This window comes from Macaca mulatta, chromosome 14 (genome assembly GCF_049350105.2).
Source record: "Macaca mulatta isolate MMU2019108-1 chromosome 14, T2T-MMU8v2.0, whole genome shotgun sequence".
Taxonomy (NCBI): Eukaryota; Metazoa; Chordata; class Mammalia; order Primates; family Cercopithecidae; genus Macaca; species Macaca mulatta.
The window spans coordinates 53570679-53589854 of NC_133419.1; the positions used below are offsets into that span (position 1 = coordinate 53570679).

General features: G+C 37.1%; 1 protein-coding gene and 1 long non-coding RNA gene across 28 annotated transcripts in view; one reads left to right on the forward strand and one right to left on the reverse strand.

Annotated features, from left to right (window-relative positions):
- The window catches only part of USP47 (ubiquitin specific peptidase 47), a 113694-nt gene that overhangs the window by 65923 nt on the left and 28595 nt on the right, over nt 1–19176 (reverse strand). For 10 of the 27 annotated variants that reach the window (XR_013404001.1, XR_013404000.1, XR_013403999.1 and 7 more), the window contains exons 2-3: nt 9998–10201; nt 5681–5794 (exon numbers count right to left, since the gene is read on the reverse strand). Coding sequence is in view for 23 of the 27 variants with exons in the window: in XM_077963334.1 (XP_077819460.1) it covers nt 5681–5794; nt 9998–10201 (318 nt within the window). In the remaining 4 variants the exon portion in view is untranslated. Of the gene's footprint in view, nt 1–5642; nt 5795–9997; nt 10202–16363; nt 16480–19176 lie in introns of all 27 variants that reach the window. The other 17 variants (XM_077963330.1, XM_077963328.1, XM_077963332.1 and 14 more) reach the window with 4 other exon arrangements.
- LOC144334300 (uncharacterized) lies at nt 7184–10892 on the forward strand. The gene is made up of 2 exons (XR_013404004.1): nt 7184–9263; nt 9359–10892. It is a non-coding gene; the product is annotated as an uncharacterized LOC144334300 (long non-coding RNA).

Here is a 19176-nt window from a genome sequence, read left to right on the forward strand (position 1 = left end):
GATAGTCTCTTTTGCTGTGTGGAAGCCCTTTCGTTTAATTAGATCCATTTGTCAATTTTCGCTTTTGGTGCAATTGCTTTTGGGGTTTTCATCATGAAATATGTGCCCATACCTGTGTCCTAAATAATATTGCCTAGATTTTCTTCTAGGGTTGTGTATAGTTTTGGGTTTTACATTCAAGTCTTTAATCTGTCTTAATTTTTGTTTATGGTGTAAGGAAGGGGTCCAGTTTCAATTTTCTGCATATGGTAGCCAGTTCTTTCAGCCCCATTTATTAAATAGAGAATCCTTTCCTCATTGCTTTTGTCTGGTTTTTTGAAGATCAGACAGTTGTAGATGCGTGGGCTTATTTCTGAGTTCTCTATTCTGTTCCACTGGTCTATGTGTCTGTTCTTTTACCAGCAGTATGATGTTTTGGTTACGGTAGATTTGCAGTATAGTTTGAAGTTGGGTAGCATGATGCCTTCAGCTTTGTTCTTTTTGTTTAGGATTGTGTTGGCTATTTAGGCTCTTTTTTGGTTCCATATGAATCTTAAAATAGATTTTTCTAATTATGTGAAGAATATCAACGGTAGTTTAATGGGAATAGCACTGAATCTATAAATTACTTTGCGTAGTATGGCCATTAACAAGATATTGATTCTTCTTATCCATAAGCATGGAATGTTTTTCTATTTGTTTATGTCTTCTCTGATTTATTTGAGCAGTGGTTTATAGTTCTCCTTGAAGGTGTCCTTCACTTTCCTTGTTAGCTGTATTCCTAGGTATTTTCTTTCTGTAGCAATTGTGAATGGGAGTTCATTAGTGATTTGGCTCTCTGCTTGCCTGTTGTTGGTATACAGGAACGCTAGCAATTTCTGCCACTGAATTTGTATCCTGAGACTTTGCTGAAGTTGCTTACCAGCTTAAGCTGATTTTATGAAAATACATCATAAGACAATGGGGTTTGCTAGATATAGGATCATGTCATCTGCAAACAAAGATAATAATCTGACTTCTTCTCTTCCTATGTGAATATCGTTTATTTCTTTTCTTGCCTGATTGCCTGGGTCAGAACTTCCAATACTATGTTAAATAGGAGTAGTAAAAGAGGGCATCCTCGTCTTGTGCCAGTTTTCAAGGGGAATGCTTCCAGCTTTTGCCCATTCAGGATTATACTGGCTGTGGGTCTGTCATATTTATTACTGCCTCATTTTCAGAATTTGTAATTGGTCTATTTAGAGACTCAATTTCTTCCTTGTTCTGTCTTGGGAGGGTATATGTGTCCAGGAATTTATCCATATTTTCTACTTTATGTGCATAGAAATGTTTATAGTATTCTCTGATGGTTGTTTGTGTTTCTGTGGGGGTCAGTGTTGATATCCCCCTTATCATTTCTGATTGTGTTTATTTGATTATTCTCTCTTTTCTTATTAGTCTAGCTAGCAGTTTATCTATTTTGTTAATTTTTTCAAAAAACCAACTTCTGGATTTGTTGATTTTTGAAAGGTTTTTTGTGTCTATCTATCTCCTTCACTTCTGCGCGGATTTTGGTTATTTCTTGTCTTCTGCTAGCTTTGGGGTTTGTTTGCTCTCGGTTCTCTAGTTCTTTTAGTTGTAGTGTTAGGTTGTTAACTTGACATCTTCCTAGCTTTTTGATGTGGGCGTTTAGTGCTATAAATTTCTTTCTTAACCCTGCTTTAGCTGCATCCCAGAAATTCTGGTATGTTGTCTCTTGGTTCTCATTAGTTTCAAAGAACTTCTTGATTTCTGCCTTAATGTCATTATTTACTCAACAGTCATTCAGGAGCAGGTTGTTCAATTTGTAGTCATGTGATTTTGAGTGAATTTCTTAATCTTGAGTTCTAGTTTGTGCTGTGGTCTGAGAGACAGTCTGTTGTGATTTCAGTTCTTTTGCAATTGCTGAGGGGTGTTTTACTTCTGATTATGTGACCAGTTTCAGAGTAACTGCCGTGTGGTGATGAGAAGAATGTATATTCTGTTGTTTTAGGGTGGAGAGTTCTGTAGATATCTATCAGGTCCACTGGATCCAGAGCTGAGTTTAGGTACTGAATATCTTTGTTAATTTTCTGTTTCAATGATCTGTCTAATACTGTCAGTGGGGTGTTAAAGTCTCCCACTGTTATTGTGTGGCAGTGTTAAGTCTCTTTGTTGGTCTCTAAGAACTTGCTTTATGAATCTGGATGCTCCTGTATTGGGTGCATACATATTTAGGATAGTTAGCTCTTCCTGTTGGATTGAACTCTTTACTACTATGTAATGCCCTTCTTCGTCTTTTTTGATCTTTGTTGGTGTAAACCCTGTTTTGTCAGAAAATAGGATTGCAACTCCTGCTTTTTTCTGTTTTCCATTCGCTTGGTAAATTTTCCTCCATCCCTTTATTTTGAGCCTGTGTGTCTTTGCACATGAGATAGGTCTCTTGAGGACAGCATACTGATGAGTCTTGACTCTTTATTCAGCTTGCCATTCTGTGCCTTTTAATTCAGGCATTTAGACCATTTACATTTAAGGTTAGTAATGTTATGTACAAATTTGATCCTGTCATCATGATGCTAGCTGGTTATTTTCCCAGCCTGTTTATGTGGTTGCTTAATAGTGTCACTGGTCTGTGTACTTCATTTTTGTAGTGGCTGGTAATGGTTTTTCCTTCCCATATTTAGTGCTTTCTTTAGGAGCTCTTGCAAGGCAGGCCTGATGGTGATGAATTCTCTCAGCACTTGCTTGTCTGAAAAGGATCTTATTTCTCCTTTGCTCATGAAGCTTAGTTTGGCCAGATATGAAATTCTGGGTTGGAAATTCCTTTCTTTACGAATACTGAATATTGGTCCCTAATCTCTTCTGGCTTGTAGGGTTTCCACTGAGAGGTCTACTGTTTGTCTGTTTGTAGGTGACCTGGCCTTTCTCTCTGGTTACCCTTAACATTTTTTATTTCACTTTGACCTTGGAGAGTCTGATGATTATTGTCTTGGGGTTAATCTTCTCATGGCATATCTTACTGGGGTTCTCTGCATTTCCTGAATGTGAATGTTGGCCTGTCTTGCTAGATTGGGGAAGTTCTCCTGGATGATATCCTGAAATATATTTTCCAACTTTGTTCCATTCTTCCTGTCTCCTTCAGGTACTCCAATCAGCTGTACGTTTGGTCTCTTTACATAATCCCATATTTCTTGGAGGTTTTGTCCATTCCTTTTCATTCTTTTTTCTCTATTCTCATTTGCCTGTCTTATTTCAGAAAGACAGTCTTCAAGCTCTGAGATTCTTTTCTCTACTTGGTCTATTCTGCTATTGATACTTGTGATTGCACTGTGAAGTTCTTCTAGTGTGTTTTTCAGCTTCATCAGGTTGGTAATGTTCCTCTCTAAACTGGCTCTTCTGGCTGTCAGCTCCTGTATTATCACAATTCTTAGCTTCTTTGCATTGGGTTACAACATGCTTCTTTAGCTCAGCAAAGTTCGTTATTACCCACCTTCTAAAACCTACTTCTGTCAATTCAGCCATCTCAGCCTCAGCAGTTCTGTGCCCTTGCTGGAGAGGCACTGAGGTCATGTGGAGAAGAGGCATTCCAGTTTTTTGAGTTTTCAACATTTTTGTGTTGACTCCTTCTCATCGTTGTGGGCTTATCCACCTTTGATCTTTGAGGATGCTGACCTTTGAATAGGGATTGTGTGGGGTCTTTTCTGTTGATATTATTGTTATTGTTTTCTGCTTGTTTTACTTTTAACCGTCAGGCCACTCTTCCGCAGGGCTGCTGCAGTTTGCTGGGAGTCCACTCCAGGCCGTAGTTGCCTCAGTTTTTCCCATACCTGGAGGTATCACCAGTGAAGGCTGTGAAACAGCAAAGGTGGCCATCTACTCCTTCCTCTGGAAACTCTGTCACAGGGGGTCCTGACCTGTTGCTGGCCTGAATGTACCTGTAGGAAGTTGCTGGAAACCCCCGTTGGGAGGTCTCACCCAGTCAGGAGGAACAGGATCAGGGACATGCTTAAAGCAGTCTGGCTGCCTTCTGGTAGAGAAGGTGTGCTGCATTGTGTGGGGACCCTTCCTCATTTGAACTGTTTGGACTCTCCAAAGCTGGCAGGCTGGATGGCTGAGTCAACCAAACCACAGAGACAGTGGCCTCCCCTCTCCCCTACCCAGAGCTCCATCCCAGGGAGAGATTAGAGCTCTGTCTGTATAACCCTGGCTAGAGTGACTGAAGTCCCTGCAAGGAGCTCCTAGCCAGTGAGGGTGAATGGATCAGGGTCCAGCTTAAAGAGGCAGTTTGGCCACGATCTGGCAAAGCAGCTGTGCTGCACTGGGGGGAATCCTTCCTGGTCCAGACCATCTGAATCTTCCAAAGCCAGCAGCTGGAATGACTGAGTCAATGGAACCACAGAGATGGTGGCCACCCCTCCCACCAGGAACTCCATCCCATCTTGGGCAGACTCCAGCCTATTGCTGTTGAATTCCAAGCCAGTGAGTCTTAGCTTGTGAGGTGCTGTGGAAGTGGGGCCCGCAGAACAATGCTGCTTGGATCCCTGGATTCAGCCCCCTTCCTAGGGGTATATATATGGATGGACTTCCCACCTTGTTGAGGATCCTGGGGTCGGAGTGTGTAAAACTCTTGGGTCTTTATGTGTGCCCAAGTGGCTGCTCTACCAAGATTCCACACAGCTCTGTGTATAGGACCCAAGACCCTGGTGGCGTGGGCTCCTGAGGGGATCTCTTGATCTTAGGGTTGCAAAGATCCATGGAAGTAGCGTGGTTTCCCGGGCAGAGTCATACAATCATTCACAACTTCCCTTGGCTGGGAGTGGGGATTCCTTTGGCTTTGTGCCTCTCCTGGGTGGGCCATCGCCCCACCCTGCTTTTCTTCATTCTCTTTGAGTCCAGTTGTTTGCCTAATCAGTTACAATGCGAGAACCTGGATATTTCAGTTGAATGTGCTGTATTCACTCGCCCCTTTCATTCCTCTCCATAAGGGCTGTGGACCGCAGCTGTTTCTAATCAGCCATCTCGATCCCTCCCTCTTACTCTTTTTTAACTCATGTCCTCTACAATGGACTGAGAGAAAAAAAAAAATCTCTGGTGGAATAGCCCTCAAATTGGGAGTTATTGCATTAGATATCTCTAAGGCAATTGGGCTGAACAGGAAAGTCTATTCACTGAAATGTGAATTGGGATAAGTATTAAAAGAATAGAAATGAAACATGTAATGTATACACCAATCATTCCAAAAAAGGTGGCAGGTTAGGGGAGGAAGTGAGAATGGAAATGACCTTCTCATAGATACTGAAAAACCAGACGAAAACCACCGAAGATTTACAGCAACCAAGCAAATGCTTAAACAAAGGAAGGGTCACTACTGAAACACAGGAGATCCTTGTGGCACTTTGACTTATCCTAGACCCACCACCATCCCTGGTGTGCCAGTGGTCTTGAAGATAGCAGTATATGTTAAATCCAACGTGGCAAGAGACTACGGTCTATATACAGTCTGTATACACAAATAATGTTGCTATGGATGTCCAGTGTAACTATGTTATTCTACACACTTATAACAAACCAACAGAAAATTTAAAAATATTAATATATTACACAAATTACAAAACACATCTTATTTCCTTCAGGAAACTGCCTCCTCAAGTAGTAGGTGACAGTGCATAAAAATTATAAATACAGGGTTTTCTAAGTAGCTTACCAGCAGTATTTGAGGTTGTTCACCATCTTTATCTGTCAAATGCAGAAAGTTCTTCTTTCCTGGCTCAAAATTAGCGTCAAGAAGTGACTTGTCACTGGTATGATCCAGTGGCGCCTATGGACATAAAACATAATATTTCAGATTATGAGAAACATAAAATAAGTAATCTATAAATGGACACATATCTACATTTAAATAGTATTTGTTTAGCAATGATCTGGTAAAATTCTGTTCATGTAGGCTTGGAATTAACTCATTTATTCATTAACTGGGATAGCTAAGCCCAGTAACAATGCATATACTGATAGGTATCCCAGAGACTCACATTCCCCAACATCTAAAAAACTAAAAAGAGAAAAGGTGAAAGTTAAGAGTGTTAAGTACTACATACACATAAAAAGAATCTATAAACATTTCTCTCCATGTTCTATACAATATATGCAATATGATATTTAATGGAGTTTCATGAAAATTGACCAAAGATAATTTTACATAACTAAAAACCAAAATGTTTTGATATATAAATATGATGAAAAATACCAGATAAGCAACATACTAAGCAACCCAACCAAAATAATTATGTAACATAATTATGTAATGTAACAAAAATATAACTAATGCAGTATATATTATAGCCTTTAGAAAGACTCCTTAAGGAAAAGCCTCTCCTAGTAAATGATACCTATTTCAAATGTACCGCTAGGATTCAGAGGACCCAGGGGGTATGGAAGTGATTGTGATCAGACCTTTGAAAATTAAACATCTAAGATTCAAGTCTTCACCTAACTTATATGGTAGGGCAATTTCAACTCTAGCTGTCATTCTAATATACTCTAGTTGGTGGATGAGAGAGGAAACTCTCTATGCCCCAAGCCCTATTCACTCACACCAGACCACTATAGAGAAAAATGAGGGAGCAGAGGTAAATATCTTTAAAACTATTTTGTTGCATTAAGAAATGTTTTTAATGTTTCAAAGACATGGGCAGAGTCTCCTTATACTCATTTTATGAAAATGTCTTTATTTCTTAGGAAATTAACACTAATTAACATTGTATAAAAGTGCAGGTACTGAGGACAAAAAAAAATTAACCGTAAGAGATTCCGCTACTTACTATCTAACTTTGGAAAGTTATTTCACTTCCCCATGACTCAGTTTCTTCACCTATGAGAGTGTGGTAGCACCTACCTCATAGAGTAGTTAATAATATAAGGATTAAAAAAGATTACATTTGTACAGAGCTTAGAATACTATAAACACAGTGCAAAAGACGTGTTAAGTAAATAAAATAGCGAATATATGTTCTACCTATTAATTTTGGCTAACATCTATCAATCCACAAGAAAAACAGGACACAGAAAACCGGAAGCTGAAAGAAGCCACATGGAAAGAAGAAAGGGATTGCTGGGTTCCTTCAAGTCACTGGTGGGACATGATCAGATGATATAGCTGAAATACACAGGGGTTTTACCTCAGTAAGTGTCTGTATACAAGGTGGTGGGTAGCTAAATGGGCTTAGTTTTCTGAGGGTATCCATTCAGCACTATGCAGTAAGCAGGAGAAAGTAGTCATATTTGTAGAAATGTACAGGAGGCAAATAAAAATACAGAAATAGAGCTCTTGAATACAGTCATAGCTAAAGAAAGAGTAACAGGTAATCCTGACATACAGCTATTTAAAGCTATTGTGGAAGATAATTTAACAAATGCTTTTTGAATGCCTAGAAGGAATGTTTATGGAGGATACGAAATTTACACGAGGTTCCTGTCATGAAAATGCTTACATTGGAAATGGAAAGACATAGATGAATAATACCTATAACAAAAAGGAATTATGATAAGTGGCTCAGCCAAAGGGGATAGGAGGTCAAAGAGAAAACAATTACATTTAAAGCAGCATGAGGAAACATCGAGTAAAGCTTTTTAAGGGTAAAAGATGAATAGGACCTGGGAAGACACCTAGGACAGTACAGAACTATCCTTTAAACTGAAAAAGGACAACACTAGAAATTATGTGGTGATGTACCAGAAACTATTCAAAGTCTCAGATTAAATATTGTTTATCTTTCTATGTCTTGTCTGACTACCAATTTTACTGGTTAATTTCAGTTTAAAACATTAGTTCTATATTTAAAAAAAACAAATATATTAGGAATAAAAAGTATAATATGATTTTAAGGGCAAATCAGGCAACATCAAACATCTCCGATTCTCCTGTGGAACCAACTTAAAATATGTACTCCAAATACCATAGGGATACACATTCAACTTCATTGACTGTTAGAGGTATTTTCCTGGAAAACTTAAGACAGAAAAATATGGAAATCTATGTTAAGAAAATAAATCAATGCAGTATCTGGGATTTCAGAGTATAAAGCAAAGCCTTACAGAGCCAATAGTAGCTTGTCTGAGATTTTTAATCAGTGGGCAATGAACAGTGATAGACGGTTACTGAACTAGAAGGTGATGTAAGTGCTACAATTTGGGATGATAGAAAATAATTCTAACTATTATGTAGGATGGATGGAGAGAAAGGAAACAAAAAAGACTATCTAGAATATTATTCTAATAATGCAGATGAGATCCAACTCAGTGGTCTCCTTCCTTAACCACAATCCCAGGCAAAAATGATCAGTGCCTCTGCTATGTTCTGAAGATTTATGTCTCCCCAAAATTCATATGCTGAAACCTAACCCCCAATGCAATGATATTAAGTGGTGGGGCCTTAGGAGCTGATTAGGTCTTAAGGGTGGAGCCCTCATGAATAGGATCAGTGCCCTTATAAAAATGGCCCAAGGAGAGATGTCTATCAAGGATTCCTAGAAATTTTTTTAGTAATTGCAATTGTTTATTTTGGTAGTAAACATTAATACAAAATTAGGTCAAATGATGACCTAAGTACATGTCTCCCAATAATCCTCCCCAAAAGTCCATAAAATGTCAAAAAAAAAAAAAAAAAAGCATGCTTAGCAAATCAAAAATTTTGAGAAATTAAAAAACAGAAAACAGACAGGATCAGATCTAAGGAAAAATAAAACTAAAGGGACCCATAGCCCCAAGATCCTATAAGAGAAGACTACTGTGGGGATAAAGGTAGTAAGGAACTTCAGACTAAGGTCAAGACGTAGAGGCCAGGAAACAGTTAAAAGTGAGCAAGTGAGAAAAGGCATTCTGATCAGTTTGGTATCTCCTCTCTTTTTCTCCTTGGACTACGCAGCAGACAGCAGTGCCTATTTCCTGTCAGGGTAAAGAGTGGGCACTGTGACCAGAGAGGCAGTGCAGTGCTGTCTAACTAGGTACTGATCAACTCCTAACCCTAAAGAGTCAGAAACCAGTCAACCCCAGAACAAATTATAAACACATCACATCTAGCAGCATGTCCCACCCTTTTTCCACAACCACCAAGAACTGAATATGGTAAGTTCAATCAGCATCCACAGAGAAGTATATCAAATCAAATATAAAAATGAGTAGAAAGTAATAATCACTAAATATTTAAAGAAATGCTACACCATGAAAGAGAGAAACTAAATACAATGGATAAAGGATAAACACTTAAAGAAACAGTTAATAGAACTAGAATAGTTAATAGAAACAGTTAATAGAATACTAAAATTAGAATAATAGAATAGTTAATAAATAAATAATAAATAGAATAGTTAATAGAAACAGTTAATAGAATACTAAAATTAGAAAGTATACCCTCAAAGAGATCTGAGAAGACTGTAGTCGTTAAAAATATTTTTAAGCTTGAGAGTCAAAAGTCAAAAGCTATACATGTCCATACAAAGAAAAATAAACATATAAAAAAAGTTGCCCAGAAATACACATAGACACACAAATAAAAAGAAATAAAAGTCAGCAAGAGATAATCTTGGTTAATGTTGGAATGTATGAGGCATATACGATTCCATTTTTCTTACTATGAATATTTTTTCTTCTTTTCCAAAAATCAGATCATAAAATATGATTTTACAATCTTTTACCATGGAAAAACATACGATGATCATCATTCTGCTCAGCAAATACAGACAATATTACTGAATATTTAGTTGAGACAATATTATGAGAGTCACCTTTCATGAATGAAAAAACTGACGAAATGACATTATGTAAACTTTAGGACAAGCAAATGTTAAATCCAGAATGGAGGCAAAGGAAGACGAAGGATCCAATTACTGAGCTGCACATAGGCTCTTACTGTAGTTGTTATACTTTTGTTTATGATTTAAAAAGAGTTCCAGGATTTAACATTATCATTAGTAGCAACAACAATGGCTATAATAACATTTTTAGAAGCTTAAGTCTAGGATTTTACCATATCAGCAGTATTGATTCCATTTCCCCACACCAAATCAAAGGTTCCATTTATGTAGCCTACTTTGTTGGCCACATCTTCAAAGAGCTTTCTGACTGGAGTAGATGCTGGTAAATTTAAAGTGATCCGTTCATTCACTGTCTTTGAATTAGTAGTATCTTGTATTATACATAAGACTCTAGGTTCTTCAGCAGCATTTTCTATCTGAAATTTTAAGAAAAATAGGACTTTATATATTATCTTCAAGGCAAAACAAAAGTATAATTAGCCATAAAATTTTATGATTAAATGTAAAAGACCTCACAAAATATTAAGTATTTTCTCTGTGCTATTTTCTCTGTTTTATTGTAGCCTGAAACACATTCTAATGGATATGTCATACATATAAGCACCATGTAAGTTTGTTTTGGAAACATCGGGGCATATTTCAGAATCAACAATCATTCTTGGAGACATTTGCTTTCACCTTTAAGACTGTAAATCCATGGTCAATAAGCCATGAAGATAGTAATATTTAAGCAATTTTAAGTTAAAAATTATAAAATCTGATCCTTAAAAATGTGTCATTACCATGCTAGCCACAGTCAAATCAAGTATTTCTGGGTCCCCCAAGAAAACAATGGGAATTGTGCAAAAATGCAGTAAGGATTGTCTAAAGATTACAAAATCTGTAACTAAGGAATACAGGCTACCACATCTCCTGATCTTTACGCTGCTGTACCCATAAGTCCAGATGTCCAAAAAGCTCCATTTATTAATGTGTTGGGAGCTGACAAGCTTATCCAAACAGATGAGCCAGGAGGAGCGGGAGGGAAAAACAAGGAAACAGTTTCAATTACCAATACAGAAAGGAATTAGGGTCACGAATTCTCCTTCCTGCTTAAACTTTCTCAAATAAGCTATGCCCTCCCTCAAGCTGTTAAGGGACAGCACTTTGTTTCCACTTTCCACAGGGGTAAAACACTACATCAAAGATACTTTATTGGAAGAAATTCCTTTCCCTCCTTCTATAATGGCTATCTCAATGAATGGCACCATCATCTGCCTAGCTGCTGAAACCAAACAGCTGAACTGAGCATCTTCCTCATCCTTCCCTCTTTACCTCACATAGTCTCCAAATCCTGTCAATTCTACCTTTTGAATATCTCTTGACCTACCTCCTTCACTTTATTCCTGCCTGCAGCAATAAGAATATCCTACAACAAAATTATGGAACAGCTTCCTAAGAAGTTTAACTTCTTCCAATCTTATATTCCTTTAACCCAGAATAGTATTTCTGATACACAAATCTGATTATGTAAATTTCTTGCTTTCCCTGAAAGTCAGGTGTGGCATTAAACTGGGAGATGTCTCACCATCTCCATAATGGGCTATTCAGAAATATGATCTTTACAAACTGGTGGTTTACACAAAAATTTATTTCTTCCTTAGTTTTTACAACACTATCAACCCCAACCTTTTGTTGCTTCTATATTATCCATTTTTAAATAAGAAAAATTATAACTAGCTAGTACTGAAGATGGGATAGCCACAAAGTTTTTTGTTTGTTGAAGTAATACAATTATCATCTGTTTCTGTGACACACACTTTTGGGTTTGCAAGAGATCATTTAAAGTTATTCCAATTAGTTTAGAACAAAAGTAAGTTGATATAAAAGTATAATATTTAAAATAAATTGTGTAGCACTACAATTCAGACACACCAAATATTTAATTACCAGTAACTTAGTTAAAAAATAAAAAGAAAATACATTTCTGTAAAATAAAAGAAACAAAAGAACATTATCAATATACATTTCAAAAGAGATAAAAAAGCCTTCACCTGTACATTTTAGATGTTATATTAACACATTTAATAGATCATTTTACACATTTTAACTCTAAACTAAAAAACATAGATCTTTTTTAAAATGCTGGTTTATGATGAAAGAGTAAATAACTCAAAATAAATTTCAACTATAAAAGGTACACTTTTATAGATTCAATAGTATACTTCAGGGATAGCTCAGGTCTGAATGATTCAGTGTTCCTGGTATAAAATACTGTAGTAGCCAGATTTTAAAGCCTCAAATAGGCTGGAGTTGATGGTCAAAGGAAGACAACTCTAAGAATTTAGAAATCAAAAGTGCTGTGATAGTAATCATACATAAGAATGGTGATGTGGCAACATCATATGGCCAGACACTAGCAGTTCCTGGTTCTTTCCCTAAATATATGAATGCAGGGTCCAAGCACTCCAGATGCCTCTCCTTCCATGTGGGAAAATTATCCCTCAATGGAAACCTATCTGAAGACTAAATGTATTATACATATAAAAACAAAATTCAATCTCATGTGTGGCTTATATTCTTTTTAGTAATAGCCCTTCTTTTCCGTACATATACATAATTTTGCTTTTTTAGAAATAGTAGGAGTATAAAGGAAAAAATGGAAATAATCTGCAACTCTATAACCCACAGATAACTATTAGCATGCTGGCATATATCCTTCCAAGTGTCTTATCTGCAAACACACACATACACACACACACACACACACACACACACAGAGAGAGAGAGAGAGAGAGGCTATGCATGCATGCTACATAATCACAAACACTGGATTAGAATACACATGCTGTTTTCTAACATCTTTCTTGTATCATGCAATCTTTCCCTGTAAAGCTTTTCCTAACTCATCATTTTAACAACTAAGTAGTATTTGTTAGTACATGGATTAATAATAATTTACTGAATATTTTATTGACTCAGACTTTATTATACTTTTACAAATAATTCTGTGATGAACACCTACATAAAACTTCATATACTTTGTTTCCTTAAACTCCTTATACATAGAATTTCTCAGCAAGTTACATTTTCCTCTTGAATTCTGTTGTAGGATGATTTAAACAGATAAAAAGCTCTGCTCTTCTTTAAAGCTCTAAGCTAGCCACTGCTAAATTCTACTTTACACTCAACTTTCTGGGCCCATTCTTATTTCACCTAAACTTTAATCTATTATGTGGACTTCATCCGAATTTTAGAATCACCATTGCTAATAGTAATCATACTAAAGTAAAATTTCTCTCCTCCTTTCCCCTCTCCAATTTGGGAACTGAGAAGAAAACAATTTTTTTGTTGTTGCAATTTTAACACAGCACCAATAAGATGTGGCAATAGATTTTTTTTAATAGCTTTTCAAGAGAAAAAAAAACCCTATACATTATAAATTAAACATGTAAGAAACATTTCCAAAACATTTAAATGTAAAAAGTTTTTTTTGGAAATGGGAAATTAGGGCAGCTACCTTCTTAATTTCTTTGTGGCTCTAACCAAGACTGATCCTACTTATGCCCAAAGGTAAAAACAATTATGTCTTGAGATGAATTAAAAATAGCAAAAAATTCTTTGCCATTCTTTTTCCTTTTTCCTTTTCTCAAGAAACTGACCTGGCCACGTGACCATCTAAGACCAAGAGAATGTGACAGAAGTGACACTGTGTAACTTAAGGCAGGGCCTTAAGAAACCAGTAGTTTCTGCTTTTGTATTTCTTGGAATATTCCCTCTTATAACCCAGCCACCATGTAAGAAATCCAGTTACCCTGGGATCAGCATGCTGTGAGGAGGCCCTAGCAATCCACATAGAGAGGAAGCGGCCACTTGGTGGAGACACTGAGGTGCCTGATGTATGAGAAAAGCCTTTTGGACATTCCATTCAATGACTGCCACCAACTTAATGGAGCCAAGTAATTCTAGATGATGCCACCTGGAGCAGAACCGAATAGTTGGTGAGCCCTGGCCCCAATCCCATCCCGCAGAAATCTGAACAAATAAACGAATTGCCCTATTAAGTCACTAAACTTTAGGGTCCACTGTTACATAGTAATAGATAAAAAATAAATATACCTAAACACCTTCAAGCACATCCAAGTTCAAGCGGGGAAAGTATGATGATGGTGCTGGTAGGGAGGGAAGGGTACTACTTTTCATTTAAGTACTACATCTAACATTAAGAAAAGGCATCTGAGGATATATCACGATTGAGGGAAGGGAGCAAAAATTTTTAGTTAAAAGAGTTCTCTGATGAACCTGAGGTAAGAGAAAACAAGTACAAAATTCTAGAAAAGCCTAAAACATGTTCCATTTAGAAAAACATTTAATGTAGTTTAGATGCGCTATTTGAAGAGCACAAAGTTTTCTACACAGAAAATCTAGCCAAGTACAAAAAAAAGGTATAAATCCTAAAGTTGAAACTACTTATTTTACAGACAACTCATAGCAATATTACACTTGTGAGACTAGGGGGAAAGTCAACAGCAGTTATAGTTACTCTATAGGCTAATAGAATGCTCGGTGTCTATGTTCATTGCAGAAACAAAGCTAGATTTCCTAGCAAAGTCTGAAGAAAAAAAAACCTTTTTAAAAAAGTAAAAAGGGCCAGGCGAGGTAGATCACATCTGTAATCACTTTGGGAGGCTGAGGTGGGAGGATCACTTCAGGTCAGGAGTTCGAGATCAACCTGGCCAACAGGGCAAAACCCTGTCTCTACTAATAATACAAAATTTGCTGGGTATGGTGGCACATGCCTGTAACCTCAGCTACTCAGAAGGCAGAAGCAGGAGAATCGCTTGAACCCGGGAGGTGGAGGTTGCAGTGAGCTGAGATTGTGCCACTGCGCTCCAGCCTGGGTGACAGTGAGACTCTGTCTCAAAGAAAAAAAAGTAGAAAGAATAAAACCATAGCCTTGTTTATAAAAGGTAAAACATATTGGGATAAAAAACACTGAAAACAGTTTTCTTCCAAAGATACACTTAACTGCTAGAAACATCTAGAAGTTGTTGGCATAGTTCTAAGACATTTTAGAGCCCGCTGAAGGGATCTTCGCCTCTTAAGTCATCTTGTCTCCTTTTCTTGACATTCCCAATAGTTTTAAGTTTAAATCTGAGTTCTCTGATAACATCATAATTTTTGTTTCAAAAAAATACTTCCTATGTGTTTCTTATTAAAGAATACAAACTGAGGTTTAAAATTGATGGTATATGTTCAGAATGGCATCAGCGTATAGAATATAAGCTAATATCAAACAAAATTCAAAATTATCAAGATTTAAATATTTCTAAGAGAAAAAAATTAAGATAAAGTATTTTTAAATTATGAAGGTACCTCTTTACCTCTAAATTCAACCTATGCTCTCTAAGACTTTCTTCCTTTCAATGTTATTGCGAAGAATAATATGGTTACAAGTTTTACACACACACACACACGCGCGTACAATAAGTCCATTTTCTCTCCCTTTTGGTACAGGAGCTGCCATAAGCTAAGTAATAAGGCCTTAGAGCACTACCCATCTGGGTATCCAGAGTTCAAGATTAATGTATTGCCACAGATTTTAAAAGAGAATTGATGGTATGAATATTTTTGCTGGTTGAAATTTATAAAATGTATCAGCTGCCAGGCGTGATGGCTCACACCTCAGCACTTTGGGAGGCCAAGGCGGGTGGATCACCTGAGGTCAGGAGTTCAAGACCAGCCTGGCCAACATAGCAAAAACCTGTCTCTAGAAAAAGTAAAAAAATTAGCTGGCATGGTGGTGCACACCTGTAATCCCAGCTACTCAGGAGGCTGAGGAAGGAGAATTGCTTGAATCTACGAGGCAGAGGTTGCCATGAGCCGAGATCGCACCATTGCACTCCGGCCTGGGCAATAAGAGTGAAACTCCATCTCAAAAAAAAAAAAACTATCAGCTTCATTTAGACTCTGCATTTTTATTTTAACAAGTAACATTTCTAGGGCTATTAATGAAGGTCCTAACTTACATTTGAAAAAAGAGATTTTATTTTTAAGATCCTCCCTTCACCCCACCTCAAAACCGCAGCCAACTCTGATGCTATCTACGTGATCTTTTTCTAATTGGTCTCTTGCCACACTTGGAAGGATAGGAGAGATTAAATGAGCAACTCCGGGGAAAAAAACAGAGCAAAGGGACTGAAGGAAAAATCAAGTATCAAGTAAAGATTATACCAGAATGCTACATCACATGGAAGTTTAAGTCTGTAGTGCACACAGGCTCTCAGAAATTTAGTAGTAATAGGATTTCTGGATTTTGACTTTGTAAATTTTTAAATGATTTAATTTCCTACATTATTAATATCTCAGAAAATAAATATATCTGGGAAAATAGGCAACTATCATACCCAACATCATAACAAAGGGTTCTTTAGTTTTTCCATCAGTTTTTTCTCCCTCATTCACTAGCTAAAAACAAGGTACTATCAGACACAAATTCATTTAAGGTGACTTTTTTATTATTAAAATCAGGTAGAAATAAAATAGCCAAACAAGCATAAAACATAAGACATGCCTTGATATTAAACAAAAATACTAACATGCTGTTACTTGCTCTGCTGATTATCACACTAAGGCAATTACATCAGCAGTCTACCTGTAAAAATTTCTTCTTCATTTCATCAAAGATATTTTGTCTGCATCTCCAAAACACATCCTATGGTATATAAGAACAAAATGAATTACAAATTATTTATATAAAATAAAGGGAAAAGACAGTGAAATGAGAACAATTAACCTAAAAACATTTTTGCAATAAAATATTAATTAAAGTATTAGTACATCATCTAGAATTTTATTCATGAATGTGCAAAGTTACTAAAAATCTATGATAAAGAGGTGATAAAGAATAAGATAAATATGGAAAATAGCCACATTTTAACAAAGAATGATAGCTTAAGAATTGTGTGTAAATCAAATGTTGTAAGTCACATAATATTTTGTGTCCAGTAAAGAAATTCTGCAGTTCTCTGCACTAAAGGAAACCAAGAGAGCTCTTGATTTTGCTAGTCTCTAAATTTAAATTTTTCACATGATAGCTACCCTTAAAACAAGGCTGCTTAACAATATCCTTCACAACTATTTTATTTTAATATATATCTCCTTCTTATGAGTTTAACAATTAAATTACAATTAATACAACAACATATAAAAGGAAATAAAAGTAACCTATAATCAAGAGATCATCTCTTGAAAAACTTTGATTTTACATCACTCTACACTTTTTCTGTACATATTTTGTTTTATTCTCCCTTCTTTACTTAATAAAAAGAAATCAACATATTCTTTTAAAAGGTGCTTTTACTTTGACAATAGAAATATATTTCTGTTATAATAGCAACATACAGTTTTCTGAAAAGCAACTCTAAAATAGCCACCATTGCTCTCATCTCATCTTCTCCATTCTATGCACATATTATATAGAGAGAGTACTTTTAACCAAATAGGACAATTTTATATACCAGTATTTGAAATCTACTTCTTGTCCCTCAATACTCACTTATTTTTCTGTGCCAAAACATTTAGTTTAAAAACTGCAGTGTTCCATTATATAGACAAACCATAATTTAATTAATCTGCTATTAATGGGCATTTAAGCACCTCCAAATACATTGCTTGTTTGTATACTTTTTCCTTAAGATAATTTCTTAAAGAAAGAATTACTAGATCAAAGTATATGTACTCATTTTTAGAATTTTTAATACATGGTGCCTTCAAAAAAAAATTGTTGAACTGCAACTATCTTTCAACACTCTTCTCCCAACACTGTTCACCCTGCCCTCAAGGAGGTGATGTTGTGCAGTGGTAACTAAACTATAAACAAATCTAAACTATCAGGCATCCACTATCCTTCAGGGTCTTTATGTATCTGTACCATGTACCTGGAATACTTTTTCCTGGATGTCCTCACCTCCTTTGCTCAAGTATCACTGCTTTGGGACTTTAAAACATGTCCAGAAATTCTTTGACTTGCCTCCCTACATAAAGTAGGAGTCTAACTTGCCTCCAGCAAAAGTAGGAGGCTAATTCCAGTCCCCTTCAATACAGACCAGCCTTAGTGACTCCCTGTAATACACAGCATGATTTTCAAGGCTGGATTAGAAAAGGTGTAATAACTTCCTCCTGGCCCTCAGATCCTTATTATTAGAACCCAGCCTCCATGCTGTGAGGAAGGAAGCCAAGCAGCCACTGGAAAGACTCTGTGTAGATGTTCCAGCCACATCCCAAATGAGATCTCAGCAGACAACCAGCATCAACCACCTACATGTTGAGTGAGGAAGCTTTCAGACGATTCCAGCCCCCAGCCTTTCTGCTGCCCCCAGCTGATGTCTAGCAGAGCAGAAACAAGCTGTTTCAGCCTAACCTTACCCAAACTGCACATCTATGAGAAAAGTCACTAGATCTGGGGGCAGATTGTTATATAGCAAAAGATAATCAGAATAGTTAATTTCTCAATCAAGTCCTTCTCTCACCATCTTATCTAACATTCCAATCCTGTTGGTGCTCCTTATCTCCCAATGTATGAAACAATGATTTTCAAACACTGAACAAGAGGCAACACAGGTAATGACCCCTGTGAAAGCAGAAACAAAAATGGTGAGCCACCTTCTAGGCTGCAGTGCAGGGAGGGAGAACGCAGGTGGAGTCCAGCAATCTCCCTGAGTTACAAGATAGAGTTGGGAGTTCAGGGGTTGGAAAGAGCTACAATTCGCAGGGCAAGATACAGGGCAGAAGAAAGCTGGACTCTGTGCAAACAGCAAGCTCCAAGAGACCTACAGTGCATCCCCCTAGAGTGTTCGGCTGATTTCTCATCAGCATATGTGTGTAAAGAGAGTGCCTGAGGCAAGGGAAAGAACCACAGGAAAGAATCCCTGGTTCCACAGGAAAAAGAACCACAGGAAAAAATTCCCACCAATCAGAATTTTTTTTTTTTGAGAGAGAGAGAGTCTCGCTCTGTTGCCAGGCTGGAGTGCAGTGGTGCGATCTCGGCTCACTGCAACCTCTGCCTCCTGGGTTCAAGCAATTCTCCTGCCTCAGCCTCCCGTGTAGCTGGGACTACAGGCATGTGCCACCACGCCCAGTTAATTTTTGCATTTTTTAGTAGAGATGTGGTTTCACCATGTTGGCCAGGATGGTCTCAATCTCTTGACCTCATGATCTGTTCCGCCTCAGCCTCCCAAAGTGCTGAGATTACATGCATGCGCCACTGCACTCAGCCGCCCACCAACCAGAATTTTTTAAATCTCGTAATACACAGGGCATCAGATAAGGGTACTCAAGAGGGTACTGTCTTAGTAGTGGGACCAAATTAGACCTAATCTAAAGACTACTCTGGTCCAACCTTAGAAAGCTT